We start from the raw sequence: 21,895 nt of genomic DNA, 5'->3' as shown, positions 1-21,895 counted from the left end.
TGTTGGTGATCAGGGGTTACTCTGTGGTGATCAGGACATCTGCTAAAATGAGATGAGGTGCCAGGAGAGTACTGTCTCAGGTTCAAGCCCAGGTCATACACACCTGCAATGCCATGGCATTGACAACAACACCATCACACAATATCAACTGGTATCAACAACTATTGGAAGTCTGAAGGGACTCTTCTGGTAGAACAATGGCCTGAGAGAGAGTCCCTCACTTCAGGAATTCATTCAATCAAATGACACTGCCTTAGGGTGTCGACGAATGGTGGCGATTCAACACGTAGAATCATTGCGTAATGGGCAGAAAATGGTGGCCGATGTTGTGTGGTCAGAGGCGATAGAATGGCCACCCGCTGCACATTACTGACATTTATATCGGTCTGTCATGTCCTTTAGATTTGAAGGCAGTTGCTTCAAAGACAATATCCTCTATTACTCAAAGTAAATAAATCCCTTTCTCTGCTTTCACTTGAAATCCACTCGCCCAAATGTCTTTCCCAGCCAGCTAACGCCTCCCTCCCTGCCTCCTCCAAGGCTCCTAAAGCCCATAGGCACTCCAAGCCTTGTCAGCACACATGACCCTGAGTAGACTGCTAATCCAATCTAGGCTTACTGCCTAAGTGTGTGTGACAGAGAGAGAGAGAGAGAGAGACACAGTGAGAGAGAGAGAGGTGTAGTACGACAAACTGCAGGCTTACTCCTTAAGTGTGTGTGACAGAGAGTGACATAAATAAAGAGAGATAGAGAGAGAGAGGGAGAGAGAAGTTAGAGAGAGAGGGATAGTATGGGAATTTCCAGGGATTAATGGCTACCAGCAGAGGTCAGAACGCCCAGCCTCGCATGTAGCATGTTGTTTCTATTCAGCTCCACCAACAACAGCCAGAGGTTCACCCCGGGAAAGCAGCCCCGGGTGGCCCTGTCTACCAGGGCTATGTGCTGGGTGCTGCCCCAGGAGGATGAGAGTGAGGTGGAAGTGGGGGTGGGGGATTTCATCCCTGGGACTTTCACCCTGTCATCTCTCAGGCAGTCCCTGAAGGACAGGCTGGCTGGGCTGCTGGATGAGGTGGCCTCCTGCATAGCCTGCGAGCAGGCAGCCGACGGGATCACCCTGCTGGTAGTACTGTAGCTAGTGCACTGTGGTGTCTCTCTGTATCGTAGTTATTGTTGTACTGTACTCTCTCTGTGTTTGAGCTGCACTGCACTGATGATGCATGGGTGCCGTAACTCGTTTCGCGTTGTTTTGCTTTGATGTTGTTGCCTAGAAACAAGAGCTTTTTTGAATGCACTGTTTTTACTGTTGAGATCTTATTGTAAGTATAAGATACACAGGCTACACGCTCATGTGAGACAAACCGAGAGCAAATGTTACGGGAAGCAATAAGCCCATGAACGTTAACGCTTAGAATCTTTTTCCCATTCTCTGTCCGACCTTGCTTCTAGTTCAGAGGGTATTTTAAAGCTGGATTGCAGCGCAGCACAATAGTCCTAACCAAGGGGATTTATTCGTTTGTCAGCACTTTATTATAGCCTGACAGGAGACGTTGTGATGACAAAATGAACAAAGCCATGGCGGGGGATCCTATCTGTTTAATCTGCTATTGAGGGTTGCCTCGGCCCGTGCGTGTGTTCACCGCTGATTGATTCCAACTTTCTTCGAGAGGGTGAAAGTGTATGTGACGTGAAATGCTTGTTCATAAACTTGACACCAGATTATTCGTGTGGTACCTCACTGTTAGGCGCTCTCTCTCATGTCTTATGGAAAATTGTTGACAAAAGAAGTATTTTCTAATTGAATCGAATTGATTCATTTTGGCTGAAACATTATGTTAATAACACAAATATCTAATACTCATAGATGATGTGTGCATCCCAAATGACACCCTATTCCCAATAGTGTGCACACAGGACCAGAGCCCTATGGCTTAAACCTGGGATGCACCTCAAATGGCACTCCATTCCATTTATAGTGTGCTGGTCAAAAGTAGTGCACTATATAGGGAATAGGTTGCCATTTGGGATGTAGACCCTGACCCTCTGCACTCTTTGCCTCCATAAATACAGAGGGAGTGGTTTGACACCCTCTCATACTACACAAGGGGTTGATGATTTAAACTGACTGATTATTAAAGGGGAATTTCATTCAAAAACAATATTTTGGTATTTTTTTCATTGGTCCACTATTGATTACAGTCCCAAAATGTTTTGCATGTCAGTAGTCAATTTGTCAAGATATTGGACTTTTAAGAAGAAAAGTGTCTCCATCCACATCATCATGATGATGCAACGTGTCATAGGATGCAAAAAATATTGTGATATTCCCCTTTAAGATTAGGTGCTTGTTACAGTAGATTCCGAGCTGATTTGTAATCGTCACACCCCTGTGTAAAAGGCAGTCATTTGATATTCAGAGCTGAAATGAGAATATCTCCTAATTCGTCTCTCTTCTGTTTCCTTCAGAATGTGGAGACGGTGTGCTCGCTGTACCAGACCTTCCCAGAGGGCCGTGGGGCGGTGGTGGTCGAGGGCCAGAGAAACCCCTATTCCATGGAGCCCCTCGGCCCACAGGTCCAGAAGCCCCCCTGCCCCAGACACATGTCTATCTCTGAGAGGCTCTGTAAGGTCATACAGGAACTGGTAGACACAGAGAAGTCCTACGTCAAGGTACATACCTGGCCATATTTATATATTTTTTGTCATATTTAAAATTCTTCATATTTTATAATGTCATTGTACTTGTAATTCAGCGTGTTGCTGTCATTTGTACAATTATTTGTTAAATAATTTAAAATACATTATCATCATCAAAGCGTCTCAGAGTAGGAGTGCTGATCTAGGATCAGTTTTGCATTTGAAATGGTAAGGAATGGACAGAGTGGATCTGATTTTATATAAGCAATCGTGCTCTGAGACACTTTATGAATACGGGTCATGATCACTCACATTCTGCTGCCTCATCTAAGAGAGTGCTGGAACGTCCTCTCTGGGGATGTAAAATTGATGGTCTCTCTTTATTAATGGTAATGAATGGTCTCTTAAGTGCCTCTTTATTAAGGATCTCTCGTAGCATTTAGTGTAATGTATGCTTACCACCTGCTACTCTAACGTCCACGTGTCAGGCTGAGGAGAATGATGATTTCTCTGACGGTGACAGTGTAATAGTGATGATAGTGATGATGTCACAGTCTAATGACGTTTCCCCCTGTCTGTCCCTTAGGACCTGGGCTGTCTGTTTGACATTTACCTGACCCCTCTACAGAGTGAGACCTTCCTCAGCCATGACGAGGTAGAGCATGACGGGGGCACTATGGAAAGACATACGTGCAGATGTCTAAATGTATTTTTACATGTCTAAACATGTTAAATACAATAACATTTCATTATGGCTCGTTAGTCAGCTGTATGTTAGTGTGACTGACCAGGGTTGGAACCGGGGTCTCAGGGAATAAAAAGTGGTCAGATCTCAGACAATGCTAACCGTCACATGTGCGTGGTTCACAACCACCTCCGCTACATCCACTACATTGGCTGTAAACCTATTCCTGTCTTCTATCCTGTACTTTTTGGGCATTTGAATTTGCTATTCACTGTAGATTTTTTTTTTTTACTTGCCAAAAAAGGGTTTCTAAAAATAAAGAAATGGGTCGTTTCTAACTGTTGTTCTCTCCGCCCTCCACTAGATGGAGTCTCTGTTTGGCAGTCTGCCTGAGATGCTGGACTTCCAGAGAGTGTTCCTACACACCCTGGAGGAGCGCATCGCCTCCTCGCCCAACTTCAGCTCTCTGGAGACCCCGGAACAGTTCAAGGTAGAGTCCCCATGCGTTTGGGCTTGCGTGCCAAATGGCACATTATTCCATTTACACAGTGTATAAAACATTAAGAACACCTTCCTAATATTCAGTTGCACCCTCCCACTTTTGCCCTCAGAACAGCCTCAATTCGTTGGCGAATAGACTCTACAAGGTGTCGAAAGCGTTCAACACGAATGCTGGCCCATGTTGACTCCAATGCTTCCCACAGTTGGGTAGTAAGTTGGCTGGATGTCCAATTTACTACCCAAGTTGGCTGGATGTCCTTTGGGTGGTGGACCATTCTTGACACACACAGGAAACTGTTGAGCGTGAAAAAAAAACAGCAGCGTTGCAGTTCTTGTGCCTACTACCATACCTCGTTCAAACGCACTTAAATATTTTGTCTTACCCATTCACCCTCTGAATGGCATGCATACGCAATCCATGTCTCAAATTGTCTCAAGGCTTGAAAATCCTGCCCTTCATCTACACTGATTGAAGTGGATTTAACAAATGACATCAATAAGGAATCATAGCTTTCACCTGGATTCACCTGGTCAGTCTGTCATGGATAGAGCTGGTGTTCCTAATGTTTTGTATGCTCACGGCTGTGGTCAAAAAGTAGTGTCCTTCATAAGGGAATAGGGTTTAATTTGGGATGCGGCCTCGAGGTCTAGTGGAAAATCTTCAAGCTTTATCAACAGGATGTTACTTAACCTACTGACTGCAGTGTTAGTCAGCGGTAGGCCTATTTGATGTTCACAGGAAGTGAATAGCAAGCATTCTCTCTTTCTCTCTCTCTGCGTCCAGAAACTTCTCTTCTCGCTGGGCGGCTCCTTCCTCTACTATGCCGACCACTTCAAGCTCTACAGCGGCTTCTGTGCCAACCACATCAAAGTCCAGAAGGTTCTGGAACGAGGTAAGGGTGATGCCTACCTTATGTACAGTAGACCTGCTCAGTTAATCCCTGCTCAGTTAATTATTGAATGCCATCTGAAAAGCCAGTGTAAAAGGCAGCCAATCAATGCCTGCATCAAAGCCTGCTTTAAGTCCTCATTTCCTGTTTACAGCAAAGACGGACCGGGCTTTCAAGGAGTTCCTGGAAGCAAGGAACCCCACCAAGCAGCACTCTTCCACCCTGGAGTCGTACCTCATTAAGCCAGTCCAGAGGGTGCTCAAGTACCCCCTGCTGCTCCGAGAGCTGGTCTCCCTCACTGACCCCGAAAGCGAGGAGCACAGCCACCTCACAGGTAGGACTAATATGTCATGGCTTATGTGGGAGCCCGCATAGACACACACGGGGACATGTACGTACACACACACACACACACACACACACACACACACACACACACACACACACACACCATAAGACCCAGAGACAGCAGTCTTTCCAGGTTTGTCTGATGTGTTAGGGATGAGCTCTCTTGACGTGCACCTCTCTGTGTGTCTACCTTTCTCCATCCATCAGAGGCCCTGAGAGCCATGGAGAAGGTGGCCAGCCACATCAATGAGATGCAGAAGATCTACGAGGACTACGGCACTGTTTTTGACCAACTGGTGGCAGAGCAGAGTGGCCCTGAGAAAGAGGTACAGTACAGTAATCACCACCACACATAACTGGCAAATGAAACTACAATAATATGAATATTTGATTCTGTCCTTTCAAATAATTGTATGAACGATATGAATGTACTCATTGTAGAGTGAGTTCATTGGAGGAAACCCCTCCACCACCAGCCTCCCAGACTAAGTGTCCTCCTCTCTCTTCTCCAGGTGACAGAGATCTCCATGGGGGAGTTCCTCATCCACTCCTCTTTAAAGTGGCTCAACCCTCTCCCCTCCCTGTGTCGCATGAGGAAAGACCCTGAACTGACAGTGTTCGGTGAGTGGGGCTTTTTCCAATGACGAGTTGAATCTGAATTACTTGACAGGATGATGTCAATATTTTCATCTTTATTACAACAATCCAGAACTGTCGGACTCAAATCCTGCCTCTGTCCTCAGTTTTCAAGAGAGCAGTGATCCTGGTGTACCGTGAGAGCAGCAAGATGAGGAAGAGGATGGTGAGTCTCACTGTGCTCAAACGCACGTCTTCCGATAACTTTATGTTATTACAATGGATATCACACAAGTTCTGATGCGTGTGTACATTTTGGTTTCTTTGTATGCTACAGACCACGTCACGCTCCGACCTGGACCCCTTCAAGTTCCGCTGGCTCATCCCAGTGTCGGCAGTGCAGGTCCGCCCGGGGAACACAGCAGGAGCAGAGAACCCTTGTGTCTGGGAGCTGGTCCACACCAAGTCTCAGGTGGAGGGGAGACCAGAGACCGTATTCCAGCTCTGCAGCAGGTGAGAGATTACATGAAAATGACAGCGATAATGGATGTTTTATCAATCATGAGAACTAAAAATATATACACATTTGAATTAACATGGCCTAGTTGACTTGATCTCTCATATGCGTCTTTTCCAGTGGTTTGGAGAATAAGGCCAGTGTGGTGAAAGCTCTTCGCTCCCTTCGAGACTGCACCCGGAGGCCTCTCCTACCAGAGAGGGGTTCTAGAGAGCACCTAGGCTCCCTCCGCAGGACCCAGCCTGCACCTGTCAGAGACGGCTCCTGGAGGAGAAGACAACAGCGCCAATCAGAGGCCGGGAGGACTGCAGGCCACCAGCACCACTCAGACGACAGCAGTGTGTCCAGCGGTGGCCTCAACCCTGGTCCAGGAGAAACCCACACGGAGCCCCAGCTCCCCAGCCGCTCCTCCACGGGCCTCCCCAGCCTGGAAGGCACCACACTGGGCAAGAGGGCCTGGCTGTGCTCCCTGACCAGCACCCTGGAAGCCCAGCTCCAGAGACTCAACTTCACAGAAGAGGCCGGGCCGAGGAGCACGGGGACCCAGCAGGAGCACCTCATACAGGGGGTCCCACAGCCTCACCCTGCTGTCCAGAAGAGGGTGAGCAGTCTGCAGGGGGGCCAGGGGAGGCAGGATAATGACTCCCAGTGTGTGGACTTCAATACCCTACTAGGGAGGGACTTCAGTGTGCAGAGCCTGAACTCTGTGGTCAACGAGGACTGCTTCTACGATACAGTCATGGGAATTCAGAAGGCTGCCATTCCAACGCTATAGTGGCCTAGGGGAAACTTCACCCCAGAGAGCTGATGAACACCTGCCTAGGATCGTATCACACTGACTACATTAGAGCCTGGTCAAGTTGCTATGGACGAGAGGATGAATCTCTTTAATGTGCTTACTCTGACTCTGCTGAGTAGGCTTTGACTGAAGAACTGAGCTCTGATCACAGTTACTTGACTTGATCCTTTTAGCTCCTAGAAGAGCGAAGGCCAGAAGGTCCCACAGTTCCACACCGTCTCAGTACATATGTAAATGGTTGCCCGTGGGACTCTCCGGTCTGTCCCTATGTTTTGCTGCACTCTATAATTTATAAACACAGTTGCCTACGTTCAATAGCGTTCCTTTCACCTTTTTTCTTCTTCTCTCGAATTCATCTGGTTTGTAAATATAATGCAGTATCTCAATCGCGAGTAGCTTTCTATTTTCATGGCTTTTTTTGACAAAAGCAGTTGTTAGTTGAAGACTGGAATTGCTTGATAAAAAAACAAACATCTGATATGAGTATTTTATTTGAACCTGTTCCTATTTATATGTATCTCTATATTATTTTGTTCATGTGTTAATATCCACAGAAAAACTAAGATTAAGTGTCACATTTCTATTTCATTTATCTTATTACGGTAAAGCAAAGTCCCTTTTCAAGCTCTTTCATATTTGAAGTGATTTGATGTATCAACTTGAAGAATTCAAGACCCTGGGAATACAAGGTTCTCTCTGCACAAAGCTCAGTTCTGAGATATTGAGCGTCAACATTTTCCCATCCCAGATCTCAGAACTGTTGTGTAGCGAATTCTTCTTTCATATTTTATATATACGCTAGTCTATCACCTTGCGTACAATCATTTTTGATTGACAACCCAGCATTGTGTGATTGGATCGCAGATAGAACCTTATAGCACCAAGTTAAAAGGTGTTTGTGCAGATAGTACTTTCTGATAGAGTTTTTTTTCACCCAGCGTAAAATGACTTTAAACAAAATCGGACATATCTCACATGTAAAGGACCACCTAAAGAGCAACTCCGTGTGAATAACACATTGTTTGACCAAAATGTCAGGTGGGACTATAAGGTTCAAAGGTCACAATTTGTTGAAATGTTTGTTATCATTATTGCTGAATTGTAATTTATTCTCTAATAATTCTCTAATATTCTCTAATAATGAATATTATTTTCATATACATGACATTGTACAGGTAAAGTTAAATGATGTAATATTTAATAAAAAATCCATTTAAAAAACAGGCTAACAGTGGAGTTGTTCTGATTGATAGATAGATGCTTTGTAATTACTGTAGGTTATTGGCTAATCAAGGTCTTATCCACTAGACACCAAATGGAAGAAAACTGACTGAAACGGGGAGCACCGACCTGACCTTGACCAATAAGAAACTCATTTTCATTAGAAACTCTGAGGGGTACAGAAGAAGAGCGTAAAGAAAGATGCAAAATATTCATACACTTTCTTTCTTCCTCCTGCTGCTCCATCCATTAGCTAGAGGGAGGTAGAGACCAAATTTAGACTTTGGAGCCCTGGACCAGAGCTAGCCACAACAACCACAGCCACACCACAGAGACTGTGGGGCCATGGGCCAGAGCTAGCCACAACAACCACACCACATCAGTGTAGCTGCAGCATCCTTTACCCGAGCCTCAGTGTGTGTGTGTGTGTGCGTGCGTGCGTGCGTGCGCGCGTGCGTGTGACACACAGATTCTTCCTCCTTCAGACAGTGTAGTTGAGGCTCTGGTGAATACAGACACTGTAGCTAGCTGGCGCAGGGAGAAATCTTTTTTTTATCCAGTCTATCAGCACCAACACAACGAGTCATAATTGCTGGCCCGCTTTCCAGGTCTTTTTGTTCACAGGTCTGTGGACAACGTTAATTAGGTGTAAGGGCGTCAGCCAGTCTCCGTCACATAAAATGGAGGGAGTAGTAGAAATTAGAAGGGAAGGAGATGTATTTTCCTCTCAGTTGGTGCAGTTCTCTAAGGGGGGAATGTCCTTGGTCACTTTAGCTACAGTCTTGGATCTGAAGGATGAGACACAGCCTTCCTGGGCCAGACAGACATGCGGACGGATAGACAGACAGGAGAATACACACACACACACACACACACACACACACACACACACACACACACACACACACACACACACACACACACACACACACACACACACACACACACACACACACACACACACACACACACACACACACACACACACACACACACACACACACACACAAAAACAAAGACACACACTCAGGAGATGGAGATGTTTCAGGTATGTGCGTAACAGATTGCTTTAAAGGGAAAACAGGAGGCTGTGTGTGATGGCAAGCCGGTTCAGTTCCTGTTGCCACAGTAACACCTTTTGTGAAGGGCCATAAACACAGCCTACTTCACACACACACACATAAATTCAACATGAGCCTCCACCACTGAACATACTGCCACACTGCCGCCTGACAGCCTTGAGGAGAGAGGAAACACACTTCAGCGTGCCTACTGCTTACTCTTCACAAGAAAAAGGCCTTGGAAGAGAAGCTGTGTTGGAAAAGAAGTACATGTTGGTCTCGGCAGTGGGTGGATTAAGGAAGGAGTGGATGACAGAGGAATGGGGAATGGCTGAATTTAGATCTATCTCTGAGGGCAGAGTGCAGGAGGACTGGAGGCTGGGCTCCCCAGATACCACAGCCCACTGTCAGCAGCTCCTCTGAACTGACAAACTGTTGAAGGCAGTGCCTGGTCCACCACCTCCTCCACTTTCTCCTCTCAAAACTCCCTCTGCCTGCCTACTACAGTACCACTAGACTCTCTTGTCTGCCAGCCTCGTGCTCTTTTCTCTGCCCAGACCAATAGAGGGGGATTGCCGTTCCACAAAGACTGCAGCGGAAGACCCACAGACAGGCAGGCAGGTGTGCTCTGCTCTCTGGCATGCTCCAACACAGCTGGGTCTCTTCAGCCATCAGTGGATCAGCCTGCCTCCTGCCATTCATCCATGATATGACTGGGATCCTCCTGGGGCCTCCTGGACCTACAGCGCAAAGGGAAGGGAACTCTGCTGCTACCTCGCCGAGGTGCATGAATTGAGGAGCAAACTGAAGTGAAAAGAGGAAATTCAGCAACTCTGGATATTTTTTTCTTTGTTCAAAACTCAACTAGCACTCGCTGACCTGACATACTCACATACACGTGTGTGTGTGTGTGTGTGTGTCTGCAAATCTCTCCGACACGGACGAAACGTTCCATTTTGTGAGTTGTGCGACTGGATGACCACTGGATGGATAGAATGGCGGTAAGTGTGCGCTGCAAGTGCTTCCTTCTTCCTTCTCTCGTCATGCGAGACTGATTACAACGCATTAGGTAGACTTCCGTCAGATAATATGGACCACATCTAGCGACAGTAAATCTACAGTTGGACTGAGATATGTCTATGGGTGACAGTTTGTGTACACGAGCACATCTGTTAGCAGCTTGGACATGTCGAGTAACACCCGATAGATTTACACGATCCTCGTTCGAATAACTTTGTCGACAGCTTGTTTATTTGCACTTTCCATCGCAGCTCATGTACCGTCCTTATTATGGCCTGTCCAATCAGGTAGCCTGGAAATGGGTTCCATCTTTTCCCCTCATCATTCCATTACTCCGATGTCATGGCAACGAATGACATTTTTCAGCGAGAATAGAATTTCTAAACACCTAGTTATTTAACCATCCACATTGATTGTACATGCTGTGCAAAAACAGTCAGTTACCTTAGGAAGCTGCCGTTAATCATTTCACGGTGATGCCTCACTGGTGATAAAACACAGCGTCAACTCAACTGCTGGCAGGTAATAGTGAGGGCATTGCCTCTTGACTCTGGGAGTAAATAGGTGGTTTATATTCCTGTGTGTTTGATGATTTTGGGAGGGTTGCTTCTTCCAGGCTGTAGTCAGTATACTGGCTGCTCATACTCAAATATTTCAGTCTATGGGATGAACTCTCAACTCAGATTTCCCATTTCACCTGGTGTTCTGTCTACTGCGATAGGGTGATAAGGCTTAATGCCTTTAGTTCATCCTTATTACATAAGAAGTGACCTTTTCCCCCTTCTCTTGCTGGGGAGTGTTTCTATTCCTACTTCATCTGAGACTGGGGGTAGTTTAGCAATGAAAATGGAAAGCCTAGTTGCCTAGTATCGCAAATGAATATTCGAACAGCACTCCAATGCAATATTTCTCATTGCTGGACAGCTTGTCATCCCAGCAAACATCAGTAAATTCGGTAATCATAAAGGGATTTCTAATAATATGTATTTTTAGGGCATTTTAGATCAGAAACAGCAGGGGAGATAGATTATGAAAGGTGGAGACAGGGATTGAATCCCAGTCTCCAGGGTTGCATACATGTGCCTAGACCACCAGACCATAGGGCCTGCACATAAAGGGATATCTAAGAAGAAAATATGTTTCTTGCATTTGTCTCTTAGCTAAAATACTTCAATAGGTCTTTGTTAGTCTCCTGCTCCTAACTTTTCCCTTTGGAAATACATTTGCTGAATGAGCTCAACACAGTTTTTTTTATATGTGCTTGTATGAACAAGGCTTTAAAGAGAGAACAACAAGCAGAACAGAAACCTGTAATTAATACCAGACTAGACGTTGCAGTATCTTCATTACAAGCCTATAAAAATGATTTGGCTGTGACCAATTTCAACATTTCTTAAATCAAAAAAATAAAAAAAGACTTCAAACGAACAGGCAATGAAAACGTTGCCATTTCACATGAATAATATTTATTTTAATTTTAAAAGAATTCTGGGTAGGGCCCCCTTCTACACCATCACTACAGAAGTGTACCTCTTGCTTTGAATTTGTATTCCTCTTCGGAAGTGCCAACAGTCTGTCTCTGCCAAACCATAGTCCTCAGTTATGCTCATCCTCCATCATTAAACATTATGAATCTTAGATGAGTACACAGTAAAGAGAAATATTGGGAAGAGCAATAAGGAAGTGAACGTTATTTATAATAAGGGTTGCATGGAGAAAATGGATGGCCCTCCTGTCAGCAATATATATATTTACATTAACACCCCCTGAAAGCTTGAAACAAACCGAGTGACCCTCCTCTGTACCCAAAGTAATAATTAAAACAAAAGTGGATAGCAGAGAACATGTCTACCATTTTGCCTCAATCCTAGCATAGACCAGAACCTTAGATACTGTATGCAGTTTTAGAAACTGTTCTTCGTCCTGCAAGCATTATATGGCAACACAATCCTTTTGATAGTGCACAGGGCTGCGGGCCAGATGGTTAAGGATTTGCAGACCACCATGGACAAGAGTAGAGGGTGGGAAAAACTCCTTTATAGTAAAAGCATTGGGTGAATCTATCATCGTACTTGCAGGTCCGAGAAAATGTTTACTTTTATAAACATTTCATGAAAATCTATATCATTTTGACATATTAGCAGAAACTACCACACAAATTACCGAAATTACAGGCTAAAGAAAAGACAGAGAGATAGGCCTATGTGTTCATCTTATCATATTTCTCCGATGCCAAATCGGCATGTCTTGTTTCCAACGAAACGGTCCCTGTTTGCAAGTAATTACATCTGAGACATTATACATTAGGAATCTGAGCATGGTACTTTCAAAAGTTTGTCTGGGCAGGCCTGAGTAGGCCTACCGACGCAGAAAAATGTAGGCTTCAAATGCTGGCTACTCTTCTTCCGTGGCTTAACCCAGCGAGAGAAGGTCACAAGTGTTTTCCTAAAAGCTCTCTTGGGTTTAAATATCTTCTATTGTACAGAAATGGAATAGCTTAATCAATTGATAGTGACAGAATTAGATTACTTCCCGAGTGTATTTTTTGTCTCCTCGGCTATTGAAGGTTGTAGCCCAGCCTCTGAATGTCAAATAAACTAAACAATGATATTCCCATATGTATCGGAGCAACGTATTTCTCTGGTATTTTATAGCTTGTTCCTAGAATACAGCATTGTGGACCAACGTAAATCAAATCAAATGTTATTTGTCACATACACATGTTTAGCAGATGTAGTGAAATGCTTGTCCTTCTAGTTCCGACAATGCAGTAATAACCAACGAGTAATCTAACCTAACAATTCCACAACAACTACCTTAAAAAACACAAGTGTAAAGGAATGAAGAATATGTACATAAAGATATATGAATGAGTGATGGTACAGAAAGGCCTAGGCAAGATGCAGTAGATGGTATCGAGTACAGTATATACATATGAGATGAGTAATGTAGGGTATGTAAACATTATATTAAGTGGCATTGTTTAAAGTGGCTAGTGATACATTTTTTTACATCAATTTTCCATTATTAAAGTGGCTGGAGTTGAGACAATATGTTGGCAGCAGCCACTCAATGTTAGGGATGGCTGTTTAACAGTCTGGTGGCCTTGAGATAGAAGCTGTTTTTCAGTCTCTCGCTCCCTGCTTTGATGCACCTGTACTGACCTCGCCTTCTGGATGATAGCGGGGTGAACAGGCAGTGGCTCGGGTGGTTGTTGTCCTTGATGATCTTTATGGCCTTCCTGTGACATCGGGTGGTGTAGGTGTCCCGGAGGGCAGGTAGTTTGCCCCCGGTGATGCGTTGTGCAGACCTCACTACCCTCTGGAGAGCCTTACGGTTGTGGGCGGAGCAGTTGCAGTACCAGGCGGCGATACAGCCCGACAGGATGCTCTCGATTGTGCATCTGTAAAGGTTTGTGAGTGCTTTTGGTGACAAGCTGAATTTCTTCAGCCTCCTGAGGTTGAAGAGACGCTGCTGCGCCTTCTTCACCACGCTGTATGTGTGGGTGGACCAATTCAGTTTGTCCGTGATGTTTTCCCCCCAGGAACTTATAACTTACTACCCTATCCACTACTGTCCCGTTGATGTACTGTTATAACAGGGGGTGTAGGCATGTCTATACAGGCCCACCCACTGGGGAGCGAGCCAGGCCCACCCAATCAGATTGTGCAAAAATCCAACTATTATACATTTTATTATATAATCGGATGTTTTCTTTGCTTCAAAATCTTAAGCAAACAAGGGGTAGGGCTGTGCTTTTTGCCATTTTTCGATGGTTTTAACTTAACATCCCTTCACTGAAAAGAGTGGATGGTGGATGGAGGAAATCAACGACAAACCTATGGATATTTCAACCTATGGCCTAACATCATCTGTTAAACAGTTAGGCTCATCTTAAATAGGAAGAAATACATGTAGGCTCCAACACAAAACCCTCTGGTTGTTTAGTAAAGTTGAATTAAAATGAAGACCGTTTTAATGTATTAATCCTATTCAAACTTGCCTACTTTCAGCGCCGTGAGCTGTCCATATCAGATTGATTGGGAAACGCGATGCTGCTTCAAGATTTATGGATCATTTCACCATTGGATCATTTCATTGAGACCACACTGCAGAATCAGAGAATCAGAGATGAAGGGCGGCATCGGACACATCGATAGCCTAAAAGAAACTAACTCTAGAACACTGATGCAGAAAGACAAGAGCCATGCGTCCTCTGATCCACGACCCTGCCGAGCAGCACTGCTCGCTTAACCCAGAAGCCAGCCACACACAATGTGTCGGAGGAAACACTGTACAACTGGCGACTGAAGTCAGCGTGCATGCGCCCGGCCCGCCACAAGGAGTCGCTAGAGTGCGATGGGACAAGGACATCCTGGCCAGCCAGACCTTCCCTAACCCGGATGACGCTGGGCCAAATGAGTCTCCCGGTCTCGGCCGGCTGCGACACAGCCTGGGATCGAACTCGGTCTGTAGTGATGCCTCAAGCGCTACGATGAAGTGCCTAAGATCGCTGCGCCACTTGGGAGGCCCCATTCTGTACATTTTCATCCATCCCTAACAACATCTCCTCAGTACAACACATTACTACTGTCCCAGAGGAATGATGGGAGTGAAAAGTAAACAAGGAGTAGTAGAATGTTCCTTTCGAAAACTAGCCTACACATCAGCAGCTACTTCTCCACTTAGTGGAGGCCATGCAATAGACCTAGAATAACACTGCTCTACTGAGAGTTGCCTTGGTTCCCATCTCCCTCCTCCTCTGTGTCCCAAATGACACCCTACTCACTTTCTAGTGCACTACTTTTGACCAGGGTTCTGGTCAAAGGCAGTGCACTATAAAGTGAATAGGGTGCCATTTGGGATTCAAGCCCTCCTTTTCCCACGCTCCCCTCGCAGCCCAGGCTAAACATGCATCAAATACACTACACTACACACTCAAAGGGCTAGGCTGGTAAAGGACTTTATAGTCTGCTCATATAGTCAATATCTATCAAAAGGAGTTTATTAAAAATATCCTATTAACCACAGATATCACATAATATTAATACGAACGTTCTGTTCACCTTGTAGCGGTGTTGCGTGAGTAGATGTTTACTTAGAGTTACTCTCCTTAGAGTTACTCTCCTTAGAGTTACTCTTGGGAAACTGCATGACCTTGCCTGCCTGCGTACTTAGTAAACTCTTGGCAACATAATGGAGGAGAATTCCATACAGTATACTGCCTTGGGAAGAAACACATTTTAGATGACAACTCCAAATCCAAGTCTGTATTTTTGAGAAATGCAGTTCTTTCCAGTCTCATTGACTCATGTCATGTGCAATAATGAGACAACAGGCTAGAAGTAATTCCCAAGAGTACCAGTAATATTCATGTAAATAATGATGACAAAACATTATCTGGTCAGGTCTTAAAGAGCTCTTTATTACTTTTTTCCATTCATGACATGACCATATTTGGCTAGTAAAAGACCATACAGTTTTTGTACAAAGGAATATGGCACACAGTAGTAGTGCGATGTAAAATTCACGACTGTTTTTCCTTTGACTTTCGGTAGACAGGCTCTGTATCAAGCCCAACTTCGGTGCCCGGAAGGAGAAGGGATAAATATATGGAACTGCATGCTTTTAATAGCCTGCCATGTCCTCTCACATCTCACACACACACACACACACAAAAGGTTACAATTCTACAATTTTAATGACTTCAATGTGACTTTCTGTTTGAGGCAGGAGGCCCAAAGTTGGTCCTCCAACCAGAGTCTAAGCCGCAGATGCGGATGGACGACATCGGCGGATGTGGTGGATTGAGACGCAGCCCATCTCTAGCTTAAACAGATAGATTTTTATGGGGATTTTTTTGTATTTTATTATGCTTCTTCGATCTCCGCGGGGGCGCGGACATCGACTCTAGGGGGTCCATTAAAACCCACACCTGCGGTCATTCACCTCCGGATGCTGCTGTTCTTGGGAGTAGGGTGGTGGTGGTACGTAGAGGAGCTGCGTCCCTTCAGGAATGGATGGGCGCATAAATAGAGCTAGGGGTCTCCTAATGAGGACTACAGCTGTGGTAATGATCACAGTGGCATTTACTCTCCACACTCCCTCCCTGCTACGGTACCTGCCATCACCGGTCTGGAACAGATATTGTAATGGGCTAATGGGAATACATGGACTGGCTAAGGTCAAATGATCTCTTCTCTTCCAGTGATATTTTCCTATTTTTCAAATTAATGTAGTCTTTCTCTCCACACAGGGCAGAGAAGTGAAGTGTGTGTGTGTGTGTGTGTGTGGGGGGGGGGGGGGGGGGGGGTCTGATAGGGGCCTGGGGAGAAGGTAGGAACATTTATATTTCTGTGCATCCCAAATGGCATCCTATTCCCTATGTAGTGCACTTCATTTGGTCAAAGCTCTATGGGCAACCTTTATGTTCAGCCCTCTGGTAATGGTTCCTGTTGGGGCAGGTCTGCTACGATAGGGTACTTTCTTTTTGCTGTCACAGTGTGTGAATATATAGACATAGGATTACTACGAGGAAAGGTTGTGTAACTGTTGTTGGGATACTGCTGTGTGTGTTCGATCGCCACAAAAGGGGGGGGCTGTTCACAGTCTTATCTGTGCATTGCAGTCGGCCATAGTTCATGCGGTCACTTGAAGGGCGACACCTTCGTATCGGCTGCAGGGCAAAAGGATGGGGATGCAGGTCTTTGTCATCAGTCGGTTTCTATTGTGCTCTGAGTGACGATTGACGAAACACACAAAGCCACCACCAAGCGAGCACCAATGTCAAATCAAACCTCAAAACTCTCGGCTGTCTAAATGATATATTGAACCAATTAAAAGGAACACCAACAAATCTTGAACTGCTCATTTCAGTCAGACATTCAAATATGCCGTGATGAAAAATATTAGCTTATTACGGTCTTTAATCACATTCCCAGGCTGCCCATTTGCTGAGAGGACATTAGCTTGATCTGAATCACTGACCTTCAGGTTAGTCTAGTCTAGTCTAGTTCTTTAACCACTCTCACACCACATTTCTCTCAGTCCACCACTCAGTTCTCCTTAGTGGTGCTGTAGCTCAAAGGCAACAAGGATGTGTGGCTGTCTTTTATTGGGACACTGAAAAGGATGGAATTGTATGTTCTGTTGCTAAGGAGATGAAGGAGGAAGTGCGAATCGCTAAGCTGCTCACCCTATTTTATTGTTATGTTTTTTTCTCTCTTTTGTGCCCAGACAACATTGAGAAGAGACTGACGCACCATGGCACGCTGTCCAAGACACACAAAAGGTAAGGATGTTTTTTTTTTTTTTTCTCAAACACTGCATTACAGACAAACTATGCACTTATTCACTTTAACAACGCATTCACATTAGCATCAATGTCAGAACGTCACTAACATAAAGAAGACAGAGTAAAGCATTTAAGAAATTACACATTATTTTACAAGAAATAGCTTATGCATGTTTCAATTTGAAATATTGTATGTTCCATTTTTGTATAGAACCAGCATTTACCTGACAGCTGAAGTGACGTAAACTAGCTGCTTGAGTGTAAAAAAGATAGTAACCTACTTTCAGAGGAAGGACACTGCAGCTTTAAATGCACATAATTGAGCCTTTAAATGAACACCACAAAACTTAGTCACACAAAGCCAGGGATGCAGAGTCAAAATGCAGGCAAACATAAAGCAGCCTCACACAGGCTTCTCCCCTCAAAAGAAGGAGAAAAAAAGAGCAAAGCGCAGTCTCCTCTCCCCACATTACCAGTCCTTGTGCCTCATCCGTCTGATCGTCACGCTTGCTCGCTCAGTTCAATTCTCATTTCGCTTTTTATCACAGCCCACTGGAGCCTGCACTGAGGAATTATCTGCTGTCAGGACCCGCGCCTGCACCAGGGCGATAGGGAGAGACGGAGCCAAGGAGCCAGGCTCAGGCCACCGCAAGGTGAGGGTGCCGCCGTGCCGGAGAGGAGGAGACTCGCAACTCGCCGATGGCGTCCTCCGCCATGCAGATCCTCGCCTTTGCCCTGGCGCTGCTGGGCGTCCTGGGCGCCACTGTGGCCACGCTGCTGCCCAACTGGAAGGTGAGTGCCGACGTGGGCTCCAACATCATGACTGCCATCTCCCAGATGCAGGGGCTGTGGATGGACTGCACCTGGTACAGCACTGGCGTGTTCAGCTGCACCTTGAAGTACTCCGTGCTGTCGCTGCCCGCCTACCTGCAGACCGCCCGGACGACAATGGTTCTGTCGTGCATGATGGCTTGCCTTGGCCTCTGTCTCGCTGCACTGGGGCTCAAATGTACCCGCTGGGGGGGCAGTCACCGGGCAAAGGGACACGCGGCCATCGGGGCGGGGGGTTGCTTCATCTTGGCTGGCATCCTCTGCTTGGTGCCCGCTTCCTGGTTCACCAACGAGGTAATCACTACCTTCCTGGACTCCAACGTACCCGAGAGCAGTAAATACGAACCTGGGGGGGCCGTGTACGTGACCTTTCTCTCTGCCGGCCTACTGCTGGCCGGTGGGGTCATCTTTTGTTTGTCGTGTCCCGGGAAAAGAGAGGGGCAGTTGGACTATACGTCGACATCCACCTCTACCACCTTTCCTGACAAACTACTGCAGCAGCAGATAAACCAGGAGCAAATACAGCGCGACCAGCTCCAGCGTGACCTGATAATGCGGGAGCAACTGCAACGGGGGCAGAAGGACTTTGAACAGCAGACGTCGCCTAATGAGCAGTCAAGCCGCGAGCAGCTTCAATGGGGTGACAAAGGGCCCCAGGATGAGGCCCACGAAGCTGACGAAATCCAGCAGGAGGAGCCTCTACAGGAGAAGCCTCTACATGAAGACAAGGGAACGCAACAGTTCTACTCTCCATCCAGAGTCCCTCCAAAAGACGCCCGGGCTGGCTACAGCCTGCAGGACTATGTTTAATATGTTTTATCCCTAAACACCGCTATTGTTAGTGGGGTGGAGGGAGAATCCTGAGGCCAATCTACTGGCTGCCTTTGTGAGAGGGAGAGAGTGGAGGAGAGAAAAAAAGGGTGAGGAAGGTAATGACTTTGACAGCCTTTATCGCCTCCTCTCATCTCTTCTCTCTTGCTACTGCAAGCTCCAAAGTCTTGGAGAAAGGCAGCTTGTGGATCCAGAATCCTGGGGTAAATGCCTCCTTGACTGCTGCTGTGGTGGGCGGAAAGACACAAGGGTAGGGTAAGGGTAGGGTAGAGGAGAGGTGTCATAAAAATGCACACGCGCAGCACAAGTATTGTATATCCTGTGACAAGTTCCTTTAGAAACGGACGCGGAGGCTTTTCCATACCAAAGGGTTTCAATGGGAAAACATTGCTGATGATAATTAGCTTCTAATAATATGACATCGTTACTTTTGCATAGTAAGTTACCCACTGGGCACACACTGGTTGAATAAACATTGTTTCCATGTCATTTCAATGAAATGACGTTGAACCAACTTGGAATAGACGTTTAATTGAGTAGCGTCGATGTGTCTGAAAAGGGAAGATGTTCTTCGCAAGCTTGCATCTCTTCGACCCCATTTGCCTTGTGAGATTAAAATAATCATACTCAATCCTATTTTCAAAAGACAAACAGACTGATTGATATTCAGCCTTCTTAGCATGCTTGTTAAATAATGCAGCTCGTTAAATGATCTGTAGCTTGTTAAATAATGCAGTGGAATGGAGAGTAGTTACCAAAACGAAGCTACCAAAGCATGTGCCTAAAATGTGTTTGTAGAACTTCAACTGTTTGTGAAAGGAGAATTACAGAAGACTAAAGAAATGAAAAGGGAGTTCAGATTCCCACCAATACCACACACACACACATATCCAGTCCATTTTGGAGGAGCATAAGGTACATGGCACCAGGGCAGACTTAGTGATTTGGAGGCCCCAGGCAGAGGCTAGTCTGAGCCCCTCTCCTGTCATTTTAACTGTAAAAATGTACGACCTTTTAATGTGCGATGAACACAACCAGTCATGATGTTTCCATCTGATTGTCAAACAAATCGCTTAGTAGGGTCCATTTGCACGTTCATCCAAAATAATTCCAGCATCCGAAAAGTGCACAGTGCGCACACCAACTTTCCTTTAAATTAGCAAGTGGCTAAAACGATCTCACCAGAGAAAGCGTCCGAGTGAGCAAAACAGCGCCCCTCTGTCTTACTATATGTAACCCATGTATCTGATGCTGTCTGGACAAAAAGAGTATGACATGACAATCTTTTTATCCAGGCAAAATCAGATACAGTGTCTATAGAAAGACGACAACCCCTAGGATTTCTACACATTTTATTGTGTTACAAAGTTGGATTATAATGGATGTAATTATTGACAAAAAAATCAACACGAAATGCTCTGTAATGTTTTCTTTTTTATTACATAAAATGTAAACACTAATATTCCTTGATTTTTCCTGTGCTTAGCTAGTTTCTTTTCATCCTGAAAAACTCCCCAGATGTCAAGCATACCCATACCATGATGCAGTCACCACCATGCTTGAAAATAAGGAGGGAGTTACTCAGTGATGTGTTGTGTTGGATTTGCCCCAAACATAAGGTTTCGTTTCTTGGCAGTATTACTGTAGTACTTTGTTGCATCCATATGCATGTTTTGCAATATTTTTATTCTGTTTATTTGTATTCCTCTTTTCTCTGTCATTTAGGTCATTATTGTGGAGTCACTACAATGTTGTTGATCCATCCTAAGTTTTCTACCACTCACTGCCTTTTTTAAATGAGGCTTTCGAAAAGCTCCCTGGTCTTTGTAGTTTAATCTGTGCTTGAAATTCAATACTTGACTGAGGGACCTTACAGATGTTGTATGTATGGGGGACATACATAGGAAAATCATGCCAACCCCTATTATTTCACACAGAGTGAGTGAATTTTTTAAGTTTGATTATTTTGTACAAAATGTGTAGAATTGTCTTTTCACTTTGACATTATGGAGTATTTTGTGTAGATCAATTGATATATATATATTTACAATTCAATGTATTTCAATCCCACTTTGTGATGCAACAAAATGTGAAAAAACTTCAAGGAGGTGTAGACTTTCTATAGGCACTGTACATGGGCTACACATACATGTCCTCTGCCTTGACGACGAGAGCAGTATTATCAGCAGCATCTGTCTTTTTTTACTAAATAAATGCGTATTTGTATCCCCCCAGAGTCAAAGGGCCCAGGCTTGGTTTCTACTAAGCTAACATATGGAATTGTTTTAAGATGGTTGACATGGTCATACCAAGGATAATTTATTTATTTGATTTGGAATTTTAAAGACCCCTTGTAGGGTCTTTATATATATATATTTTTTAAATAGCCTTACTGCTACTAGCCAACAGAAAAACATTGAATCATACACATTTTTTATTTATATTACCTTTATTTAAATAAGAACCAATTCTTATTTTCAATGACGGCCTAGGAACAGTGGGTTAACTGCCTGTTCAGGGACAGAACAACAGATTTGTACTTTATCAGCTCAGGGGTTTGAACTTGCAACCTAGTCCAACGCTCTAACCACTAGGCTATCCTGCCGCCCCATAGAAAAACAGACCGTAAAGAAAAGTATCAAAACGATTCCCAGCTCCTAATATTGAGTTGCACAATCCAGGTCTCA

General features: G+C 44.9%; 2 protein-coding genes across 3 annotated transcripts in view; both read left to right on the top strand.

Moving 5' to 3' along the window:
* LOC110522072 (T-lymphoma invasion and metastasis-inducing protein 2) overlaps positions 1-8,171 on the top strand; it is a 65,539-nt gene extending 57,368 nt beyond the window's left edge. For both annotated transcript variants that reach the window (XM_036975623.1, XM_021600155.2), the window contains 10 exons: positions 2,464-2,667; positions 3,221-3,289; positions 3,684-3,809; positions 4,605-4,713; positions 4,865-5,044; positions 5,266-5,384; positions 5,571-5,679; positions 5,802-5,860; positions 5,972-6,147; positions 6,272-8,171. In XM_036975623.1, the coding sequence (XP_036831518.1) occupies positions 2,464-2,667; positions 3,221-3,289; positions 3,684-3,809; positions 4,605-4,713; positions 4,865-5,044; positions 5,266-5,384; positions 5,571-5,679; positions 5,802-5,860; positions 5,972-6,147; positions 6,272-6,926 (1,806 nt within the window). In that variant the 3' untranslated portion in view covers positions 6,927-8,171. The remainder of the gene's footprint in view (positions 1-2,463; positions 2,668-3,220; positions 3,290-3,683; positions 3,810-4,604; positions 4,714-4,864; positions 5,045-5,265; positions 5,385-5,570; positions 5,680-5,801; positions 5,861-5,971; positions 6,148-6,271) is intronic.
* Positions 8,172-9,409: 1,238 nt separating this feature from the next.
* On the top strand, positions 9,410-21,442 carry LOC110522071 (claudin-20-like). Its single transcript, XM_021600153.2, has 3 exons — positions 9,410-10,233; positions 17,489-17,543; positions 18,095-21,442. The coding sequence occupies exon 3, from the start codon at positions 18,246-18,248 to the stop codon at positions 19,185-19,187; it is 942 nt and encodes a 313-aa protein (XP_021455828.2). The 5' UTR covers positions 9,410-10,233; positions 17,489-17,543; positions 18,095-18,245; the 3' UTR covers positions 19,188-21,442.
* Positions 21,443-21,895: the final 453 nt, after the last annotated feature.

The sequence above is a fragment of the Oncorhynchus mykiss genome, chromosome 4 (genome assembly GCF_013265735.2).
Source record: "Oncorhynchus mykiss isolate Arlee chromosome 4, USDA_OmykA_1.1, whole genome shotgun sequence".
In the NCBI taxonomy this organism is placed as follows: Eukaryota; Metazoa; Chordata; class Actinopteri; order Salmoniformes; family Salmonidae; genus Oncorhynchus; species Oncorhynchus mykiss.
This window is presented reverse-complemented; position numbering and strand designations above follow the sequence as displayed.

Coding starts and splice junctions, on each gene's coding strand:
- LOC110522071 (XM_021600153.2), top strand. CDS start 18,246: ATGGCGTCCTCCGCCATGCAGATCCTCGCCTTTGCCCTGGCGCTGCTG.